The following is a 24,043-nucleotide window of genomic DNA, read 5'->3' as shown; positions in this document are numbered from 1 at the left end:
TATCATGAAGCATTTGTATAATCACATTTTTAATAAATGAAAGTGTGAGCACTCCCAATTTATCAATTTATCTTCAACTTAATCTAAGCAATTGTTTTTTGTTTTCTTTTATTTTCCATAGTGACTTTTAAAGAAATGTCAGAAATAATGCCTTTTGGCTACAATTGTAATTCCTTCCTGGATTTCTCAAATGCCAGACTTAGAAGGAAGTTTATAAACTTTGAAAAGTATTGTTTAAAACCAGGCTAAAACAGTGAATTTAAAATTGATGATTGATGAGCTAATTGTTTTCTTCATTACTTTATATGTTTTTCTCTTATTTTATAATTAATGCAAAATTCTTAATATTTTCTGCATTTTATTAAAAAACAGACAGTCTTATGGAGCTATTCTGCCAGAGCCATATTTTTATGTTACATTTAAAATGTGTAAAACGAAGTTGAATCATGGTCTTGGTCTTTTTAGATCCTCAAGTTGTATTATGTGCAATTTTTTCTTCCTTTATATAAACAAAAAACTGACAGAGAATATAGAACTAATAGGAACATTTCCGTGAATAGCATTATTAATAAACCTCTAGTACTGAAGTGTATTCCTTGTTTCACATACTTTAGTAAGGAAGAAATAAAATTAACAGTGTGTATCATAATAAACAGTTCCTGGAAATCAAGAAACGAATCCCATTTACAATTGCAACTAAAAGAATAAAATACCTAGGAATAAATTTAACCAAAGAGACAAAAAACCTATATAAAGAAAACTACAAAAAACTGTTAAAAGAAATCACAGAAGACCTAAATAGATGGAAGGGCATACCGTGTTCATGGATTGGAAGACTAAATATAGTTAAGATGTCAATCCTACCTAAATTGATTTACAGATTCAATGCAATACCAATCAAAATCCCAACAACTTATTTTTCAGAAATAGAAAAACCAATAAGCAAATTTATCTGGAAGGGCAGGGTGCCTGAATTGCTAAAAACATCTTGAGGGAAAAAAACGAAGCTGGAGGTCTCGCGCTGCCTGACTTTAAGGCATATTATGAAGCCACAGTGGTCAAAACAGCATGGTATTGGCATAAAGATAGATATATCGACCAATGGAATCGAATAGAGTGCTCAGATATAGACCCTGTCATCTATGGACATTTGATCTTTGATAAGGCAGTCAAGCCAACTCACCTGGGACAGAACAGTCTCTTCAATAAATGGTGCCTAGAGAACTGGATATCCATATGCAAAAGAATGAAAGAAGACCCGTATCTCACACCCTATACAAAAGTTAACTCAAAATGGATCAAAGATCTAAACATTAGGGCTAAGACCATAAAACAGTTAGAGGAAAATGTAGGGAGATATCTTATGAAACTTACAATTGGAGGTGATTTTATGGACCTTAAACCTAAAGCAAGAGCACTGAAGAAGGAAATAAATAAATGGGAGCTCCTCAAAATTAAACACTTTTGTGCATCAAAGAACTTCATCAAGAAAGTAGAAAGACAGCCTACACAATGGGAGACAATATTTGGAAATGACATATTAGATAAAGGTCTAGTATCCAGAATTTATAAAGAGATTGTTCAACTCAACAACAACAAAAAGACAGCCAACCCAATTACAAAATGGGAAAAAGACTTGAACAGACACCTATCAGAAGAGGAAATACAAATGGCCAAAAGGCACATGAAGAGATGCTCAATGTCCCTGGCCATTAGAGAAATGCAAATCAAAACCACAATGAGATATCATCTCACACCCACCAGAATGGCCATTATCAACAAAACAGAAAATGACAAGTGCTGGAGAGGATGCGGAGAAAGAGGCACACTTATCCACTGTTGGTGGGAATGTCAAAGGGTGCAACCACTGTGGAAGGCAGTTTGGCGGTTCCTCAAAAAGCTGAATATAGAATTGCCATACGACCCAGCAATACCATTGCTAGGTATCTATTCAAAGGACTTAAGGGCAAAGACACAAACAGACATTTGCACACCAATGTTTATAGCAGCGTTATTTACAATTGCAAAGAGATGGAAACAGCCAAAATGTCCATCAACAGACGAGTGGCTAAACAAACTGTAGTATATACATACGATGGAATATTATGCAGCTTTAAGACAGAATAAACTTATGAAGCATGTAATAACATGGATGGACCTAGAGAACATTATGCTGAGTGAGTCCAGCCAAAAACTAAAGGACAAATACTGTATGGTCCCACTGATGTGAACCGACATTAGAGAATAAACTTGGAATATATCATTGGTAACAGAGTCCAGCAGGAGTTAGAAAGAGGGTAAGATAATGGGTAATTGAAGCTGAAGGGATACAGACTGTGCAACAGGACTAGATACAAAAACTCAAAAATGGACAGCACAATAATACCTAATCGTAAGGTAATCATGTTAAAACACTGAATGAAGCTGCATCTGAGCTATAGGGTTTTTTGTCTGTCTGTTTGTCTTTTTTTCTTTTTCCTTTTCTTTTTTTTTTTACTATTATTATTTTTATTTTTTTCTCTATATTAACATTCTATATCTTTTTCTGTTGTTTTGCTAGTTCTTTTCCTAAATCGATGCAAATGTACTAAGAAATGATGATCATGCATCTATGTGATGACGTTAACAATTACTGATTGCATATGTAGAATGGAATGATTTCTAAATGTTGTGTTAATTTTTTTTTTCTTTAATTAGTAAAATAAATAAATAAATAAATAAACAGTTCCTGATGAGCAGAATTTTTATCAGGTGCTTTTCACTCTGAAGAAAAACTTTAATTCTTTCTATTTGATTTCAGCTAGAAACATTTTCCTTTTACATTGTTTTCTTCCTATATGTTTTTTTATTTAAACATAATAGACTTAAACATGTCATTTGGAAATTTTCAAAATTGGTGGAATATTTATGCTTTTCTACTCCAGCCAAAGCTATTCTGCTATCTTTTCTTCATCTTCAAAATTTTCATTTTATTGAAGAAGGAATTAATGTATGATGGTCTGGATTTTTTAAGTATTCCTATGGGAAATGAACAGATATTGGTACATAGAACATGGAAAACAAAAGCTAAGGCAAGAACATTATTATGTTAGTAACAATAGAGTAGCTTTTAGCCTTTTGAACACAACTTATTCTTGTTTTCTTTTTTTATTGTGGTAAAATCTGCATAATTTAAAATTTACCATTTTAGCAACTTTTAAGAATACAATTCAGTGGGATTAAATATATTCACCATATTCTATAACCATCACCACTATTCTAGAATTTTTTAATCATCCCGAAAAGAAACTGCCTACTTAGCAGTAACTCCTCATCCTTCTGTCCCACCAGTTTCTGGTAACCTCTGGTCTATTTGAATTTACCTGTTCTAGATACCTTATGAAGTGGAATCATACCATACTTAGCCTTTTGTGTCTGACATATCAAATAGCATAATATTTTAAAAGTCCATCCATTTTTTTAGCATGTATCAGAGCTTCACCCTTTTTATAGCTGAGGAGTACAATTGTGTGACTAGGTTTCATTGATTGACACTTGGGCTATCGAACTTTTGGCTCTTGTGCCTAATGCTGCTATGACACTGGCGTACAAATGCCTGTTTGAGTCCCTGTTTTAGTTCTCTAGATGTGTGCGGAGAAATGGAATTGCTGTATCATATGAAAATTCTGTGTTTAACTGACACAGCCAAACAGTGTCTCCATAGTGGCTACACTTTAGAGTCCCACCAGCAGTGCATGAGGGTTCCCATTTTTCCATAGCCTTGCCCTCTAGTTATTTTCCTTTTTTTTAAATCATAGCCATCCTAGTGGGTGTAAAATGGTACCTCATTTGCTTTTGATTTGCATTTCTCTCATGACTATTAGCCATTTGTATATCTTCTTTGGAGAAATGTCTGTCCTAAGTCTTGTACATTTTAAAATTAGATTGTGTTTTGCTGTTGTTTTTTAAATTATAGGATTTCTTTATATATTCTGGGTATTAATCACTTTTCAGATATGTAATTGCAAATATTTTCTCCCATTCTGTAGGCTGTCTTTTGATTTTTTTTGTATGGGCAGGCACTGAGAATCGAACCTGGGTCTCTGGCATAGCAGGTGAGAATTCTGCCTGCTGAGCCACAGTGGTCTGCCCACTTTTGATTTTTTGATAGTGTTCTTTTAATATACAAATTTTTTTTCTACATAAAGATGTGTTTTTTTTTTTTTTAACAAGATAGATTTTTATTTATTTCCTTTTCAAAGGGGTTGAAGGATGAGATTTAAAGGGTGATTTCTGGTATCATCAGGGAACCATGTTCTAAATTCCTGCTCTTCTATGCCTGAATATATTATCCATAATTGAGTCATGTTCTTGTCATTTCATTGGAGCCTCCAGGCAGAAGGAAAGAGAAAGGGCTCATATTCTTTTAGTTATTTTTATAACTGAAATCATTGCAGATTCACCTGTATTTGAGAGAGTATCTTTATGTATTTTCCCATTTTCTAATACCTTTTTTCTTCATTCACTGTTGGGAATTTAGAGTTCTTTACATAATCCAGAGACTACTCTTTCATTGTATATGTGGCTTGCAAATATTTCTCCAAGTCTGTAGCTCGTTTTTCATCCTCTTCCAGAAAGCAAAATATTTCATTTTTATGAGGTTCATGTGGTAGTTTGAAGCTGCAATGTATCCTAGAAAGGCCATGCTCCTTTTATCCATTCCTGTGGGTGTAGACCCCATTCTGGAACGGCTGAACCGGCTAAGAGAATCCACTGCGGTGAGGTCCCTGAGAGGCGTGTGCTTCTCCGGGCCATGGCGGCTGGCAGCCATAAAGATGTTTTTAATATACTTTTTAAAAATTTTAAACATAACAAACACAAACGTTATCCTATGATCATTCCATTCTACATATACAATCAGTAATTCTACAATATCATCACATAGCTGTATATTTATCATCATGATCATTTCTTAGAACATTTGTATCAACTCAGAAAAGAAATGAAAACAGAAAATTCATAGATATCATATCCCTTACCCCTCCCTTTCACTGATCGCTAGCATTTCAATTTACTAAATTTATTTTAACATTTGTTCCATTATTTATTTTTTCATGTTCTTTTTTAATTAATTAAAAAAATAACAAAACACCAACATTCTTAACATATGATCATTCTGTTCTACATACATTATCAGTAATTCACAATATCATCACATAGTTGCATATTCATCATCATGATCACTTCTTAGAACATTTGCTTCAATTCAGAAAAAGAAATCAAAATAAAACAAAAAAATTCATGCATACCACACCCCTTACCCCTCCCTTTCATTGATCACTGGCATTTCAATCTACTGAATTTATTTTAACACTTTTTCTCCCTATTATTTATTTTTATGCCATATGTTTTACTCATCTGTTGATAAGGTAGATAAAAGGAACATCAGACACAAGGTTTTCACAATACACAGTCACATTGTGAAAGCTATATCATTATATAATCATCTTCAAGAAACATGGCTACTGGAACACAGCTCTACATTTTCAGGCACTTCCCTTCAGCCTCTCCATTACATCTTCATAAGCAAGGTGATATCTATTTAATGCATAAGAATAACCTCCAGGATAACTTCTTGACTCTGTTTGAAATCTCTCAGCCATTGACACTTTGTTTTGTCTCATTTCACTCTTTCCCCTTTTGTCGAGAAGGTTTTCTCAATCCCTTGATGCTGAGTCTCACCTCATTCTAGGATTTCTGTCCCACATTGCCAGGAAGGTCCACACCCCTGGGAGTCACGTCCCATGTAGACAGGGGGAGGGTGGTGAGTTTGCTTGTCATGTTGGCTGAGAGAGAGAGGCCACATCTGAGCAACAGAAGAATTCTCTTGGGGGTGACTCTTAGGCCTCATTTTAAGTAGGCTTAGCCTATCCTTTGTGGGGTTAAGTTTCATATGAACAAACAAACCCCAAGATTGGGGGCTCAGCCTATTGCTTTGGTTGTCCCCACTGCTTGTGCGAATATCAAAATTTCTCCACTTGGGGAAGTTGGAAGTTGAATTTTCCCCAATTCTCACCATTCCCCCAAGGGAACTTTGCAAATAGTTTTTCACTCACTGTTCAAATCATTCTGGGATTTATCACAGCATCACTCTGGACAAAATCTACAAAATCTTATTCCCTATCCAAGGTTCCATGTACTTATGGTGTTCAATTAAGCTGTCCACATAAGTTATATTAGGAATGCACTAGTCAAAATATAAATTTTGTACCAAATAAGCATTTTTTGTTTTAGTCTTACACATAAGTTAAAATTTTAAAATATTAATTACCATCTATTTTCAATACCCTGCAGTGTTGACATTCCTTTGTTCTCCCTCATGCAGAAACATTTTTAAATTTGTACATTTAGTCACTATCATTATACACTCTTAGCATTCCTAGATTATACCATCTTAGTCTTTATCGTATATCTTTCCTTCTGATTTCCTTTGTGCCCCCAGGCCTCCTCCCTCTATCATCTCACATTCAGCTTCATTCAGTATTCTAACATTATTCCATTATATTAGGTAGTATTGTGCTATCCATTTCTGAATTTTTATAATCAGTCCCACTGCACCAATTTTGTTTATTTTGATGACGAACAGCTTATCTGTTTTTTTATTTTGTGGCCTGTGCTTTTGGTGGCACACCTAAGAAACTATTGCTAAATCCAAGTTTGTGAAAAATTTCCCCTTCGTTTTCTTTGAAGAGTTTTTTAATTTTAGCTCATAAATTCAGACCTTTGATCCACTGTGAGTTAATATTTGTATACGGTGTATACAAAACTTCACTCTTTCGCAAATGAATATGTAGTTTTGCCTGCACTATTGTTGAAAAGACTGTCTTTTCTCCATTGAATGATCTTGATACCGTTGTTGAAGATCTGCAGGAGAGTTTATTTCTGAGCTCTCAGTTCTACCCCGTTGATCTATACGCCTATCTTTGTGCCAGTACCACACTAAGGTTCTTTGGCAGTTCAGGGGACTGCACTGTATGCTATACATTGCTTTGTGTAGTATTGTCACCCTTAACAATATTAAGTCTTCTGATCCATGAATACGATATGGCCTTCTATTTATTAAGTCTTAATTTCTTTCAGCAATTTCTGTAGATTTCATTGTTTGGTTTCTTGATTAAATTAATTTCTAAGTATTTTATAGTTTTTGTTCTATCATAATGGAATTGTTTCCTTAACTTCAGTTTGTTCATTGCTGGTATAAAGAAATACAATATATTTTGTGTGTTGATATTGTATTCTGAATTTATTAGTCTAACAGTTTTTTTGTGAAGTCTTTAGTACTTCTATGTATAAATCCTGTCATCAGTGAATAGAGATAATTTACGTCTCTCTTTCTAATTTGTTTATCTTGTGTGTGTGTGTGTTCTGGTACATACATTTTTTTATTAACTTATTTTTTCAAATTTTTAAATTGTATAATAGAACATATATACAAAGCAAAGAAAGAAAAAAGCAATAGTTTTCAAAGTACTCTTCAGCAAGTATTTAGAGAACACATCCCAGAGTTTGTCATGGGCTACTGTACCATCATCTCAGTTTTTCCCTTCTAGCTGCTCCAGAACAATGGAGGCTAGAAAGAATAAGTATTGTTTTTATCATCACAATCGACTGTTTTTTCTTTTTTTATGAAAAAATAACATGTATACAAAAAAAGCAATAGATTTCAAAGCACAGCATAACAATTAGTTGTAGAACAGATTTCAAAGTTTGATGTGAGTTACAATTCCACCATTTTGGGTTTTTACTTCTAGCTGCTCTAAGATACCAGAGACTAAAAGAAATAATCAATTTAATGATTCAGTGATCATATTCATATGTTAAACCCTGCCTTCTCTGGATAACTCCAACATCCCCTTTGATCTTTCTCCCACTCTTCTGGCATATTTGGGCTATGCCCATTCTAACTGTTTCATGTTGGAATGGACTGTCAGTAATATGGGGTAGGGAGATGGAACTATCTGATGTTCTGGAGAGGCTGGGCCCTCAAGGTTTCAGGACTTACCTGGTCCAGGGATCCATCTGGAGGTTGTAGGTTTCTGGAAAGTTACCCTAGTACATAGAACCTTTGTAGAATCTTACATAATGCCCTAAAGTGTTTTTTAGGATTGGTTGGGGTTTAGCAAGTTACGTTAGGTAACAATATGTAACTGAAGGTTGCATAAGAGTGACCTCCAGAGTAGCCTCTCCACTCCGTTTGAACTCTCTCAGCCACTGGTACTTTATTAGTTACACTTCTTTTCGCCATTTTGGTTAGGATGGAATTGTTGATTCCATAGTGTTAGGGCCAGACTCATCCCTGGGAGTCATCTCCCATGCTGCCAGGGTGACTTTCACCCCTGGATGTCATGTCCCACGTAGAGGGGAGGGTGATGATTTCTCTTGTAGAACTGGACTTAGGGAGAGAGAGAGGCCATACCTGGGCAACAACAGAGGTCCTCTGGAAGTAACTCTTAGGCATAACTACAAATACGCTAAGCTTCTCCACTACCTACATAAACTTCACAAGAGTAAGCCTCAAGATCAAGGGCTTGGCCTATTGGTTTGGGTGTCACTAATGTTTGACACAGTATCAGGGGATTCCCTGACACTGGTAAAGTTTAATAGTTCCATATTTTTTCTCCCATCCCTCAAGGGACTTTGCCCAATTTGGATGGCTTTTATTTCTTTCTCTTGCCTACTTGCTTCTCTAGACCATCAGTGCTGTGGTAAAGAGAAGAGGCAAAAGCAGACATCTTTGTTCTATTCCTGATTTTTAGGAGCCAAGCCTTCTATCTTTCACCACTGAATATGACATTAGCTGTAGGTTTTTCATATATGGCTTTATCATTTTGAGGAAATTCTCTTCTATTCCTAGTTTATTGTGTGCTTTTATTATGAAAGCGTATTAGATTTTGTCAAATGTTTTTCCTCTATCTAGTGAAATAATCATGTAGCTTTTTCCTTCATTTTATTAATGTGGTATATTGTATCAGTTGATTTTCCTGTGTTGACCCATCCTTACATTCTGCAGATAAATAGTATTTTTGTCAGGATGATAATCCTTTAATATGATCCTGATTTCAGTTTTTGTTAAGGATTTTTTATCTGTATTCATAAAGTATGTTGACCTGTAGTTTTCTTGTAATACCTTTGTGTGGTTTTGGTATCAAGGTAATACTGCCTCATGGAATGAAATAGACAGTGTTTCCCCATTGTTACATTTTTGGAAGAGCTTGGAAAAGATAGTGTGTTAGTTTGCAAGCTTCTGGAATGCAATATACCAGAAGTGTAATGGCTTTTAAAAAGGGGAATTTAACAATTTGCAAGGTTATAGTTCTAAGGAATTGGAAGTTTCCAAATTAAAGTGCCAAGAAGTTACCTTTACTCAAGAAAAGCTGATGTGTCTGAAACACGTCTGACAACTGAGTAATTACATGGCTGGCATCTGCTGGTCCCTTGCCCCTGGTCTCTGATGCCTTCAGTCTCAATTCCTATTGGGGTTCTTCACTTTGCTTCTTCAGGGATGGCTTTTACCTCTTGACATCCCTTGGCTCTCCCCAGGTTCTGGCTTGCTTAACATCTCATGGCAATATGTGCTTGGCTCCAAGCATCTCTGTTCTCCACATGTCCACATCTGTGTCAGATCAGCTGTGAAGTTTCTGTCAGCTCTGAGGTTTCTGTCATTTCTGTAGGGTTATTGGTTTCTGTACAGCTTTTAAGTTTCTTTCCAAAATGTTTCCTCTTTTAAAAGATTCCAGTAAAATAATCAAGACCCACCTGGAATGGGCAGAGTCATATCTCCTTCTATACAAAGGTTAATACCTATTATTGGTTGTGCCACATCTCTGCAGAGATAATCTAATCAAGTTTCCACTGTACAGTACTGAATAGGGATTAAAAGAAACGGTTGCTCAGCAGGTGAACTCACTGCTCTGCCCCCCTCCATGTGAGACATGACTCCCAGGGGTGTACATCTCCCTGGCAAAATGGGACAGAAATCTCAGGATGAGCCAGATCAAGGGATTGGGAAAGGCTTCTTGACCAAAAGGGGGAAGAGAGAAATGAGACAAAGTGGAGTTTCAGTGGCCGAGAGATTTCAGAGTTGAGAGGTTATCCTGGAGGTTGTTCTAATGCGTTATATAGATATCCTTTTTAGTTTATGATGTATTGGAGTGGCTGGTGGGAAGTACCTGAAACTGTTGAGTTGTGTTTTAGTAGCCTTGATTCTTGAAGGCGATTATATAAAGATAAAAACTTTTACAGTGTGACTGTGTGATTGTGAAAACCTTGTGTCTGGTGCATGGACATATGAGTGAAAAGATACGGATAATAAATAAATACATACTGGGGGGACAAAGGGTGGAATAAATTGGGTAGATGGAAATACTAGTGGTCAATGAGAGGGAAGGGTGGCAGTGTGATATGTATGAATTTTTTCTTCTTTCTTTTTATTTCTTTTTCTGGAGTGATGCAGATGTTCCAAAAATGATCATGGTGATCATATCAGCTATGTGATGATATTGTGTGACCCACTGATTATACACCATGAATGGAATGTAGGTGTGTGAAGATTTATCAATAAAAATATTTTTTTTAAAAAAAGAACACCTAGGGCTTGGACGGAGACTCCATAAATGTTTATGCACTAGGTTAGCCTTCCTAGAACATATAATTCCCAAAGAGTTCCTATTCAGATAAATCTTGAAACCCAGAGGGACCAGACTCTCCAGGATTATCAATTAATCACATCCCCCTTTTCTTCAGAGTGGACACCCCTTCTCAACATGAAAAAGTCAGAACAGGCATTCCCAAAAGATCTCTATAGATTGGGAGAAGGATTAAAGGAGAAAAAGGGTGTATAGCAGAAAAAAATGGGATTTGACAAATGAGTATGGCTGCTGAATCACTATATTAATATTCCTTGTAGCCTCTAGTGTTTTGGAGCAGCTAGAAGGAGAAATCTGAGCTGATGGAATGGTGACCTCTGACAAACTCTGGAATCTGTCCTATAACTACTTGTTGACGTGTGCTTTGAAAAGTATTACTTTTTCCTTTGTATATATGTTCTATTATACAATAAAAGTCACAAACACACACAATAAAGGTTGCTCCCACAAAATTGGATCAGGATTAAAATGTGGCTTTTCTAGGGTACATAATCCTTTCAAACCGGCACAAATGGGTATTCACTCTTCTTTGAATGTTTGGTGGAATTCACTAGTGAAGCCTACTGGATCTGGATTTTTCTTTTTAGGAGGTTTTGATTACTGATTCAATCAACTAACTTTTTATAAGTATTTAGATTTGTATTTTTTCTTGAGCCAGTTTGATGGTTTGTGTGTTTCTAGGAATTTGTCCATTTCATCTAGCTTATCCAATTTTTTTTTATGTATAATTGTGCATAGTATTCTCTTATAACCTTTTTTATTTCAGTAGAATCTGTAATAATTAATTCTCGCACATTCATTTTGGATTTTAGCAATTGAGTCTTTGCTAACTAAATATTTGCCAATTTTGTTGATCTTTTCAAAGAAACACCTTTCGGTTTCATTCATTATTTCGATTGCTTTTCAATTCTCTATTTCCTTTATCTCTTCTCTAATCTCTATTATTTCCTTTCTTCTGTTAGCTTTGGGCTTGGTTTGTCCTTCTTTTTCTAGTTCCTTAAGGTGTACATGCAGGTTATTAATTTGAGATCTTTATTCTTTTTTAGTATAGGTGTTTACAACTATCAGTTTCCCTCTTAGCACTACTTTCGCTGCATCCCATGAGTTTTGTGTGTGTGTTGTGTTTTCATTGTTCTTCACTTAGAGGTATTTTTTAATTTCCCTCATGATTTTTTCTTTGTCCCATTAAGATTGTTTAAGACTGTGTTGTTTTATTTCTGCATATTTGTGAATTTCCCAGTTTTCTTTCTGTTATCAATTTCTGGTTTCATTCTTTTGTGGTTAAAGAAAATACTTTGTATGATTTCAGTATTTTTTAGTTTATTAATACTTGCTTTGTGGATAACACATAGTCTATCCTGGAGAATAGTCTGTGTGCACTTGAGATGAATGTGTATTCTGCTATTGTTGGATGCAGTGTTGTATAGATACCTGTTAGCTCCAACTGGTTTATAGTTTTGTTCATTTCCTCTATTTTCTTATTGATATTCTGTCTGGTTGTTCCATCCATTATTGAAAATGGGGTATTGAAGTGTCCAACTATTATTGTGGAACTATTTCTTCCTTCCATTCTGTCTATTTTAGCTTCATATATTATGGCTCTGTTGTTAGATGTGCATATATTTATAATTATTACATCTTCTTGCTGGATTGATCCTTTTGTCAATATAAATATCTTTCACTGCCTCTTAGAAAACCTTTTTTTTTTCACTTATAGTCTATTTTGTCTGACAGTAATATAGGCATCCCCACTTTCCTTTGTCACTATGTGCATGGACTATCTTTATCCATCCTTTTATTTTCAACGTCTTCATATTTTTTTTTTATCTACAGTGATATCTAAAGTCTTAAAGACAGTATGTAGATGGGTCCTGTTTTTTTTTTTTCATTCAAACTGCAAATCTCTGCCTTTTATTAGGAGAGTTTAGCCCATTTATATTTAAAGTAATTACTGATAAGGAAGGATTTAATTCTGCCATTTAGCTATTTGTTTTTTGTATGTGTCTTATATGTTTTTTGTTCCTCAATTCTTCCATTACTGCCCTTTTTGTATTTAGTAGATTTTTTGCAGTGTACCATTTTTAACTTAGTTTTAAATAGGTTGTACATAAGTACTAATAAAGAGGCAGAGCTATTTGCTGTCTTTTCCTTTCTTTCTCTCAACTTCCCTGTGTTTCTATTAACTGCTATACATAATTGAAAATTCCTCTAAATGATTGTCCATTTTTCTTAGCATGGACATTTGTCCGGAAACTACATGACATCACAGAAAGGTCAACATAACAAAAAATTTAAAAATAAGGAATATGATGACTACAGTGCCTACAATGAAGACAACTTTGGTCACTACAGTGATGACAACTTCGGACACTATAGTCAAGAAATAGAGGAAGATTTTGCTAATCAGCTGAAACAATACAGGCGATCTAAAGAAATCTCAAACACTGCTTTAGGATCATCATTTTCTAAAGACCTAGGGAAAAAACAGAGAATGAAAGGACTTCAGCAAGGTAAGTTTGAAGCTAGTAGTCAATTTTAGAATATGAGACACTTACTAAAACAGGTAACTATAGAGTAAAAACTTAGAACTCTCTTAGGCCCTTCTCAAGATCAGCTTATTCTTATGGTCTATGATTTTTTTACCCTTTAATTTGTAAACCTTGAAAGTCTACAAATATTTCAATCTGTATCATATTTTAATATTCCAATTAAAAAGATATTATAAAATTTCCAAAGTGTATCAAGATGTTCTGCAACTTCCCTATTATATTTTTCCCTTCCTTACTATATGATGTCAGTTGACTGAAAAAGCAACCTTTCTTTTTTAGTTACTTTCTTAATCTTTATGTTATTTTACGATTTAGACCCATAAGGACAGAGTTCTGGGAATCCATTTTGTATTAGGTTTAAAATACAGTGATGATCTTTGCCATGCAAATATACGTAGGACTAGGGACGGCTGTCTTCCAAAGTTGGAGTTAACATAATCTCGAGAAATTTCTGGCTTCTGGTCACGTGCTGTCTTGAGGCACATTGGACCCTGGAGAGACCAGGCTGACCCACCAGCTAGTGACTAGAGGTCAGGATACCAGGGTCCTGTACACCTCAATCAGCCTCTCATGGGCTCCTCTTCCAGGCCAGACCCACTGAGGCACAGGCAGGGCCTGACCTGCCCAGCCCTTATATAATCAAAGCTCCTCGAATGAGCTTTGATTAAAGGAATCAGATATGAGTACATTTGGTTATTTCTGTGGCTTATTTTTTCTTGATTTCCTAGAAAAATTCCTTTGAAACAGTGAGATTAGGCTTAGCTGAACTAAAGGGAAAAGGAACTACCTCTGGGTATGCCACTGTGATTGGTGAGTTTGTTCCTGGAGTTGGCTGCAGGGACCACCCATTCAGAACAGTCCCTGCCCACCCAGGTTTTTCCCTCAGGCACTTTCTTATTTGTTCTTTTGAAGAATTACAAATTGCTTTTAATTTTTGACATTCATTTTCACCTCAGATTGTTGTAATGCAGAAAACCGAGAAAAAAACTAACAGAGATCAAAGATAAAACAAAAATTAATATTTTCAGTGTATATTCCAGAATTTTCTGATCTTTTTTTTAACAAAACAGCTGTATGTACTATTGTAACTTCTTTTTTCCCCTTAACTATGAATTGAATATCATGCTTATGTTAATGAGTAGGTTTTAATACCTATGTTCTACTCAATCAGATAGATATACCATAATTTACCTAATAATTTGTTAAGTTTGTTTGATGGTAATTTTTGACATTTAAGTTGCCTTGGTTTTTTAATTATATAATTAATCCTTCAATTAACATGTTTATAAATATCTCAAAACATCTTGACAAGCATTTTTCTTAAGTATAAATTCTGAAATGTGGAATTGCAGGTACTTAAGAAGTACCCACACATTTGAAGTCGTTTTATCCATTTACCAAGTTGATAGCCAAAAGGTGATGGGTGTACCAGTTTGCAACACCCTCACCAGTGTGTGAAAATGCCAGTTTCTCTAAATCTCCACCAGCACTGAGCTTTATTATTCTTTGAAAATTCGTATATTATTTTAAAATGTTTAGTCTCTTTGATTAACTTTTTTTTTTATTTATCACTTTTTTTTATTAATTAAAAAAAGAATTAACAAAACAATTAGAAATCATTCCAATCTACATGTACAATCAGTAATTCTTAATAACATCTGATTAACTTTTAATGAAGTGAAACATTTTTCATATGTTTATTGGCTATGTTTTTTATTTTGTAATAAAATTAAAAATTGCCTGTTTATATCTATTGACCTTGCTTGTACTTTCGCTATTTCTTCATACTCTCTAGTTGAAAGAGAAGTCTTTATTGTTATGCATATATGTTTATATTTTACTGGTTGAACATAAGCTATCGAAGCAGTTCCTCTCTTTATATATGTGGATCTCAAACTTGAGCATGGGTCATAGCCACCTGGAGAGCTTGTTAACACAGATTGCTAGACACCCTCCAGAGTTTCTGACTTAGTAGGTTGAGGTGGAGCCCAAGAATGTGCTTTTTCAACAAGGTGGTGCTGATGCTGTTCTAGACAATCTAGTGGCTCATTTCTTTAAAAAGCCTTTTTTTGGTGGGGGAGTGGATGGTCTGGGAATCAAACCAAGGTCTCCCACATGAAACGCAAGCACTCTACCACTGAACGACCTGTGCACCCCTAAAAAGCCTTTTTAAGTTGAAGAATGCCATCGAGTTCACTTTTATTTACTTAATAACAATATGACCCAGAAAAGATCTCTCTCAAACAGAGGATGTAGTGTGATATGAAATCCCAGCCTCATCAAATCAGCTTCAGTTCCTAAGTGAAATTCTTGCACACTTATTTTGTTAGGCTTTAATCTTTCTTCTTTCCCCAAAACACTAGTCCATGTAGTTATAACAGTATTAAGTCAGTCTAACCATTTTTAAAACAAACAAAAAAGATTCTTATCAATAGCACTGAAAGTTAAACATCACTATACACAGTTACCTTTTTTACATAATAATGTAATCCAGGTAAGCTTGTATTAGTCAAGTTTTCTAAGTTTTAACAGCAGCAGAAGTTTTGCTGGTTCAATAGACTTTGGGAAAATGAGAAATCATCTTGTTTGTAGCTTACTATCCTAACATAATTTTTGTAATTTGGGTATCTATTTTATATTATTTTATTTTTAGAGGGAGTTATCTTTTTAGATACTTTTAAATACAAGTTTTCCTAAAGGAAAAGACATGTATACTTTTTACTTCAAGATATATGTGTATGTTTATTCAGAGTTATCAGTGGAAACTCAGTGTTTCAGTTTGCTAATGCTGCTTGAATGCAATATACCAGAAATGGATTGGCTTTTTTTATAAAGAGGATTTATTAGTTTTGAGGCCATGAAAATGTCCAAATTAAGGCATCAATAAGAGGATACCTTCACTCAAGAAAGGCTGATCATATCTGGGGTTTTCCTTTCACATGGGAAGGCACATGGTGATGTCTATTGGCCCTTTTCTCCTCAGTTGGCTTCCAGAATGGCTCTCTCAGCTCCTGTGGGTCCTTCTGGCCTCTCCTGGGGCATTTTCCCTCTCTGAGCATGTGTGGATTGTCTTTTAGCTTCTCCAGGGCAAATTCCGGATTTCATCTCTTAGCTTAGCATCTCCTGGAATGTTTTCTTGTTCCAGGAGTCTGTTTTCTCCACTTGGTTTCATTTCTCTGCTTTTTATATCAGCTCTGAGCTCCCTCTATAGTTTCCGCCTTTTATTCTCTTCATAGAGGACTCCAGTAAAAGGATTAAGAGCCACCTGGAATTGGGTGGGTCACATCTTCATGGTAAACAACCTGATCAAAAGGTCCTACTCACAATAGGTTTGCACCCAGAGACCGGAGAAAAAGAATATGGCTTCTCTGGGGCACATGGATAGGGTTCAAACCTGCACACTCAGTTTACTGCAAATTAACCACTGATACCTATAATGTCTTCCTTAAGACATTTAATTATCTTAAAAACAGAAAGCCAAGTGGGCTTCTATTAATTATCTTGTTCTAAGAAATATTTAAAAGAATAAAACTAGGAGATTGATTTTTCCAGCCATATGTATCTTTGTTCTTTGCCTTCTTTGTGTCGTTAGCATTCCTTAGAAACAAAGGCACAGCAAGTATCCAGAAAGTGTAATTTAAACATCTACTTAGATACTGTCTCAAACATTAGGGGCTCCCAAGTCAGTAGGCCAAGCCCTTGGTCTTGAGGCTTGCTCTTATGAAGCTTATTTCTGTAGTGGAGAAGCTAAGCCTACCTATAGTTACGCCTAAGAGTTACTTCCAGAAAACCTCTTTTGTTGTTCAGATGTGGCCTCTCTCCATTTCTAAGCCCAGTACTGAAAGGAGAATCATTATCTACTCCCCAACATGGGACATGACATCCAGAGGTGAAGTCTCCCTGGCAACATGAGACATGACTCTCAGGAACTAGCTTAGCTCTAGTACCATGGGATCAACTATGCCTTCCTAGCCAAAAGGAGGAAAAGAAATGTAACAATCAGGTATCAGTGGCTAAGAGAGTTCAAACAGAGTGGAGAGGCTCTTCTGGAGGCTACTCTTATGTAAGCTTCAACTAGATGTTGCCAGTTACCATGTTTGCCAACCCCCAACCAAAACCATTCCTGTTAACTCTAAAGGGCTCTATCTGAGATTCTACAAAGGTTTCACACACTAAGATTACTTTCTAGAAACCTACAACCTCAGATGGTTCTTAGGCCAGATAAGCCCTGAAACCCAGAGGGCCCAGCCTCTCCAGAACATCAACTAGTTCCATCTCCTAGCCCATATTATTAAAACCCCTTTTGAATATGAAAAAGTTAGAAAAGGCATGGCCCAAATACCTCTAAAGATTGGGATAAGGATCAAAGGAGAAGGAGAAGTTATAACAGAGAAGATAGGATTTAACATTTGAGTTTGACTGCTGAATCATTATATTGATATTTCTTTTCATCTCCAGTGTCTTGGAGCAGCCAGGAGCAACTTCTTATGTAGTTGAAGCTTACATAAGAGTAAGCAGCCAGAATTTCAGATGGAAAAATCTGAAATTGTGGAACTGTATACTTACACCAAACTCTGAAATCTTTTCCATAACTACTTGTTACAGTGTACTTTGAAATTTATTGTTTTTTTGTGTACGTTATATTTCACAATGAATAATCTTAAAAAAAAAAAGATCTACTTAGATTTTTTTCATTGAATCCTGAGAAAATATATATATACTATACATTGTAGACTATTTAAAATATGCCATTCCTTGTAAACTTGTGGATTGTCAGGTCTGCTGTTTTTCTAAATATCTGATGCATTTTTAACATTTTTAGGTATTGAACAGAGGGTTAAAAGTTTTGTTGGTCGTGGACGTGGTTTGCCAAAGAAAGTCAAGCGCAAGGACCGTGGTGGGAGAGCCAACAAAGGCCCTGATGTTTTTTCGGGAGCAGATGACTTTCAAGAGGTACTGAGATCTTGTCTATGAGAGGGAGAGGAACATTCCCTCCTATAATCTTATTTGGTTTCAAAGAAATCATTGCGATTTACATTCTACTTCCCTAGTAAGTTAAAAATTTTCAGCTCAGATCAAATGAGTGTAGATAAACCCCCAAAGCAGAATTTCACTTTAAATAGTCATGAGACTGGTACAGAGGAGCACATTCAGGTGACCCCAAAGTAAAATCAGTATGTTTGAAGGCAAAAAATATGCTCCATAGTCCCATGTTTTCTTTTCCTAGGCAGTATCTTCCTCAAATACAAATGCCAATAAAATCTAACTCAGTATGCCCAGTACCTGAGAGCAGCTAGAAATAATAACCTAAAATTGTGGAATTGTAACCCATACCAAACTCTGAAATCTGTTGTACAAGTAATTGCTGAAATGTACTTTGAAATTTATTGCTTTTTTGTGTATATGTTATTTTTCACCAAAAAAAAAAAAAAAGAAAGAAAGAAAAAGAGAGAAGGAAGAGAGAACTACTGAATCAATATATTGATACTTCTTTTAATCTCCAATATCTTGGAGCAGCTAGAAGGAAAAATCTTAAATTGTGGAACTGTAACCCATACCAAACTCTGAAATCTGCTCTATAACTACTTGTTACAATGTACTTGGAAATTTATTGCTTTTTGTGTATATGTGATATTAACAATAAAAAAGTTAAAAGGTATATATGTATGTGCATATGTATGTATTACAAATAATGCAAAAAATGTAAATGGATTAAAATTTCAAATGAAAGAAAAAATCTAACTCAGTATATAGCAGGGTTTAAAGGGTGAGGGTGGTAAATTAGCTTACTTATTAGAGTTGAAATTATTGAAAGAAAAGAAAAGGGATACGAATGATTGGAAAGATTAACATAGGTGCCTTGCCTATAGTAGATGTTGAATAAATATACCCTGAATTGAACTGAATTCTGAGCATGTATCTTACAACTTTGCAGAAACTTGAGCTTAGAGTGGCCCAGTCCTTGTGTTCTGCCACTGCTCTAATAGAATTTGAATTACACAGCAAGAGTGGGCTATAGAAGCTGCAGCCTTGAGTAAGAGGTAAAGGATAACTATGCCCTGTAATTGAAAATGCTTGTTTTCTGAACTCTGAGTTTGAAGATTTTCTAATGTATGTTCATTAGTACATTATTTAGGGAAATGTTTTGAGTGCGACCTACGAAAAGAATTTCAGGATCTAGTAAGTTTGTGAAATCCAGCACATGCTATTCTTCTCTTAGGGATTCTCACTTGACATTGCTATATTAAGGGCTCTGAACAGGTGAGGCATAAAGAAACCTGCTTTAATCAATGAAAGCAAGGGCTAAGGGGTATGGTAGGTATAATCTTTTTTTTTTCTTTCCTGTGTTCGTTTTATTTCTTTTTCTATTGTCTTTTTATTTCTTTTTCTGAATTAATGCAAATGTTCTAGGAAATGATGAATATGCAACTAAGTGATGATATTGTGAATTACTGATAATATATGTTGATGTTTTATTTGGTTTCTTAATTTTTTTAATTAATAAATATATTAAAAAAAAAAAAAAGAAGCCTGCTTTACTTGTTCAGCCCATGATTTTCCAAGTTTACTTAGCAACTCTTTTTCTACTCACCTACTGAAATTCCCTGAGCCTCTCACTGCCCCATGGAACAAGAGCTTTGGAAACATACGCTTGGGATTTCTGGGTGACTACTCTCAGCTTGTCCATCTTCCTAGGCACCAGTAGCCCTGGAATGTTTGCTTTCCCTAGCCCAGACTAACGCGAATGCTTTCTATTAAGTCTTCTTTTTACCCAGTACTTATACCCTTTACCTGAAAAAAAAAATAGCTTCCAATAAAGTGTAACTTTGAGCAGGTTACTACCTGTTTCTGAGCCCCAGTTTGCTTCTTCCATAAAATGAAGTCATTGTATTAAATTAACTTTAAGAGCTCCTTAAAGCACTAACATTTTCAATGTCTACAAATCTGTTTGCAATTTAAAGATTCTTTATCATATAATAGAAAATCAAAATGAAATTTTCCCTTTTGTAGTCATTACTTTCAGAATATTTTTCCTTTTATTTATCGAGATTAAAATTCATTTTTAACTATGTCAGTTTGTTGGCTGGCATGAGAAATATTTGTTTTTAGAGTTCCAGGAACAACCAAGAGAGGGCCAGAGCCCATGGAAGCAGCTCAGGTGGGAGAGTGGCCCAGAGAGGCCCACCCGGAGGAGAGCTAGCTTATAGTCCACCTGCAGCCCTCCTCACCCTTTCGGGGTCTAGGCGATCCCAAAGGCAAATTCAGGGAGACCCTCGTGTCCACACAAATTTCCTTGAAAACTCAAGAGTAGTCATTGAACAAACAAAATGTTACTGGATTTTAAAGACATACTCATTTTGTTGCCCACAAAACTCTTAAATTTCTTTTATCTTTATAGTAGCTATTAAATTTTCTGTAAATATGTATCATTTTCCTGGAATCCTTTCATTCCTTTTCCTTATGTATTTTAAAATATATTATGCTCTTGCCCCTCACATCTATAGACTGCATCCTCTAGGGTAAGTGAATTTAAAAATGACCGAGGTCCAGCTTGGTTTCCCCTCCCTTGCTCCCTTTCTCTACATCTCGCTCACTCGGTGCAGAGAGCACCCAGCTGGCAGGCTCCTCCCGTGCCCTTTCCTGATGCTCCTCGCTCCCCTGCCACCTTGGAGCATGCCCCTGGCTTCTTCAGTCTGACCAGAGAGGGTGAGAAGGCTCGCCCAGCGCATCAGGGCACACAGTCTTCAGGGCGGAGAATGCCTGTGGTTCCTCTGCAGGCTGACCTTCGAGGGCCAGGTCTTCCAGGTCCTAAAACGTCCGTGGAGGCTCCTTTAGGTTTTCTGTCCTACCTCTGTTATTACTGTCTGGAATTATAATTTCCAGATTCCCCACAGTTATGAGCACTGGGATTCTTTCTGCTTTTTTAAACTTAAAAAAAAAAATCCTCTATTAATACAGTGAAGCAAATTATTAGAAAACAGTATAGACAGGAAAGTGACTTATTAGTGAACATTGTTGCAACTTTGGTGCATTTTACTTTTCTTTTTTGTGATAACCTAATCTTTCACTTTTGAATTTCAGAATTATTGCTGAAGTTGGCTCCTTTGCTTGGTATAAAGTACCCACTCTGGCTGCTTATTTTATTCTAGCCATGATTCCTTTAAGCGTCCCAAGTGAGCTGGCCACTTCTAGCCACAGTTCTAAACAAGCCTAGAAATATAAAATGTTTGTGAATCAAATTTACATGGAGTTAAAACATTTTAAATGATTGTAACGGAGTATATTATAAGCTATTTCATTGTGTTTTTCTGGGGGCGAGTCTGGTATCCTTTTATTTTTAAGGAACTTCTTGGATTATCTGTTTGCCTTGTACTCTTGTACTATTTCTGAATTCTTATGGTAGAATATATTATTTCAGCTGTGTGCACTGAAAGTCAGATTTCAGTCTAGTGATCTATTGCCTCAAGTATTTGCTGTGAGGCAATTTCTTCATTTCAGTAAATTGTGCTTTATGCTGCATGCCTAGCAAATTAAGGGAAAGGAAAAACTGAAATAAAATCAGAAGAGCAAATAGGAATAGAACTCCTACTGTGTGCAAGTCCCAGTGCATACTAGCGCTTTAAAAGCAGTGTTGTTTTATAAAGTTTGTGCATGTAGGCTCTTAGCATGTCTAAGCAGCAACTCTGTCTTGATAATAAATTTTCTTATACTGAGGAGATCTAAGAAACACAAATAAAACCGCAAGAATTTCTACCATAGATTTCTTAGTTGTTGCTTTTTTATTTAAAAGTTGAAGGTATTACATGCTCTCTGTTGTTGTTTAATGCAAGTGAAAAATAACCTGAAAAAATTCTCTAAGCCCACCATCCAGAGGCATGCATTGTTAAAACTTGGAGGTTTATTCCTCTAGTCTCTTTTTCTTTGTACTTTTTAAATTATAAAATTGGCGTCTGTTTTCCATTTTGTAAACTACTGTGAATATTTTCTTATGTCCCCCAAATAGTCTTTTCCACCACATGGCTTTTTACTAATCACCCAGATTTCCAGTGTCAGTGCATCGTGGTGTATCTGACTGACTGGTCTTCTCTTCTGGACTGTGTAGGGTGTTTCTGGGTTTTCTGTTTGTGTGTTTGTTTTTCTACCTAAGTACTTCAGTAGTAATTATTTTTCTGAATAAATCTTTGTGTGCCTCCCTGATAATTCCTTCAGAATAATCCTGAAAAGTGCAAATTCTGTGTCAAAAGATATGGTCATCAGAGTCCTTTATAACGTATGTACGAAAAATATATGAGAGGGCATATTTTATTGCCCCTTTGTCAAAATGGAGTATTATTGTCAATTTTCAAGATTGTGATTATTTTAACTTTTAAAATGTAGTACGTGTTCATTATAATAGGAAGAAATACTATTCTTTGCAACTAATAGCAACAGGCACATTTCTCAAAGCATATCTCTGCAGATAAATCAATGAGATCAGATTGCCCAAGCTCAGTTACTTTTAATAGTTGATTTGTATCGTGTTCCAGATTTATGTGACTATGCTTTTTAATATCTATTAATATTTTATATATAACATTCAAATGAAATTTTTTTCTTGCAGAATAATAAACCAGGGAAGAAATGGAAAGTTATGACTCAGGAATTTATTAATCAGCACACAGTGGAACACAAAGGAAAACAAATCTGTAAATACTTTCTGGAAGGGAGATGTATTAAGGTAAATTTATAAGGGAATCATAAATCATTTAACTTCCACAAGAATCATTAAAATTTAAAAGTCATATTTGGATGGGGGGATGGTTTTCTTTTTTGTATATTTGTGGTGAAACTGGTTCTTCAAAATGTATCTTGCATGGAAATACTGTATATTGGGGCTCATCTAATTATATTCCTGGAGAACAGCATAACTTTTTGAAACTAGATTTGTCTAAAGAATGCTTAATGCTGAATGGGGGGCGGGGCTGTTTTTAGTGGACTTTCAGTATTAAATGATTTCCTCCTTGTAGCAGCCCTAGGAAGCAGTTATGTCCTTATCCTCCTGTTACCCCTGGCATGGAGAGGTGGACTACCATTTCCAGGTAGCTTTGTGGGAAAGGAGAGGGCCGATGTACTCTCTGCACCCTTGGTGCTGCCTCCTGTGCACAGACCCTTAGCCATGTCCACTCTCTCGGGCAGGGATGCTAGGGGATTGTTTAAATTATTATTAACTCATTATTTTAAAATAACTGAAGGTGTGATCACAAGTCTACCATGAAGCACCACGGAGAAAACCCAGCTCCATTGTTCCTTCTTCTTTTTCTCTCTCCCTGTTTGTGAATAGGGAGATCACTGTAAGTTTGATCACGATGCAGAGTTGGAGAAGAGAAAAGAGATCTGCAAATTTTACTTACAAGGGTATTGCTCCAAAGGAGAGAACTGCATCTATATGCATAATATCCTTTTTAAAAAAATGTTAAGCAGAATACTGAGATTATTAAACATCATTAAGGATTTTATCTTTTAAAACTCATAAATACAATCTAGAAAACCTAGATTAGATTTAAGTGTAAATTAACTTTATACTTCAGAGGGGCTAAACTGAGTTTTATTCTTTAGGGAAAATGAAATATCCTTTTAGAAAAAAAAAAGTCTAATTCCAAGAGACTGTGCTTCCCAAGGCAGCAGTTAGTAAAATATTTATTCTATGATTTAATTACTTTACTTAGGTTTATAAGTAAGAAATGATCATTGTTGCAAATATAAAACCAAAGTATCAACAATTCTTAATAACCAAGGATAAATACTGTATATTCTTCCGTACTTTTCTAT

At 35.4% G+C, this 24,043-nt stretch overlaps 1 protein-coding gene across 1 annotated transcript in view; it reads left to right on the top strand.

The window, feature by feature from the left end:
• ZC3H6 (zinc finger CCCH-type containing 6) overlaps positions 1 to 24,043 on the top strand; it is a 136,205-nt gene that overhangs the window by 65,001 nt on the left and 47,161 nt on the right. Inside the window, exons 4-7 of the mRNA XM_077135128.1 lie at positions 12,919 to 13,195; positions 18,057 to 18,187; positions 22,836 to 22,952; positions 23,556 to 23,669. Of these exons, the coding sequence (XP_076991243.1) occupies positions 12,919 to 13,195; positions 18,057 to 18,187; positions 22,836 to 22,952; positions 23,556 to 23,669 (639 nt within the window). The remainder of the gene's footprint in view (positions 1 to 12,918; positions 13,196 to 18,056; positions 18,188 to 22,835; positions 22,953 to 23,555; positions 23,670 to 24,043) is intronic.

The sequence above is a fragment of the Tamandua tetradactyla genome, chromosome 17 (assembly GCF_023851605.1).
Source record: "Tamandua tetradactyla isolate mTamTet1 chromosome 17, mTamTet1.pri, whole genome shotgun sequence".
Taxonomy (NCBI): Eukaryota; Metazoa; Chordata; class Mammalia; order Pilosa; family Myrmecophagidae; genus Tamandua; species Tamandua tetradactyla.
The sequence above is the reverse complement of the archived record's forward strand: the minus strand, read 5'-3'. Positions and strand labels throughout refer to the sequence as shown.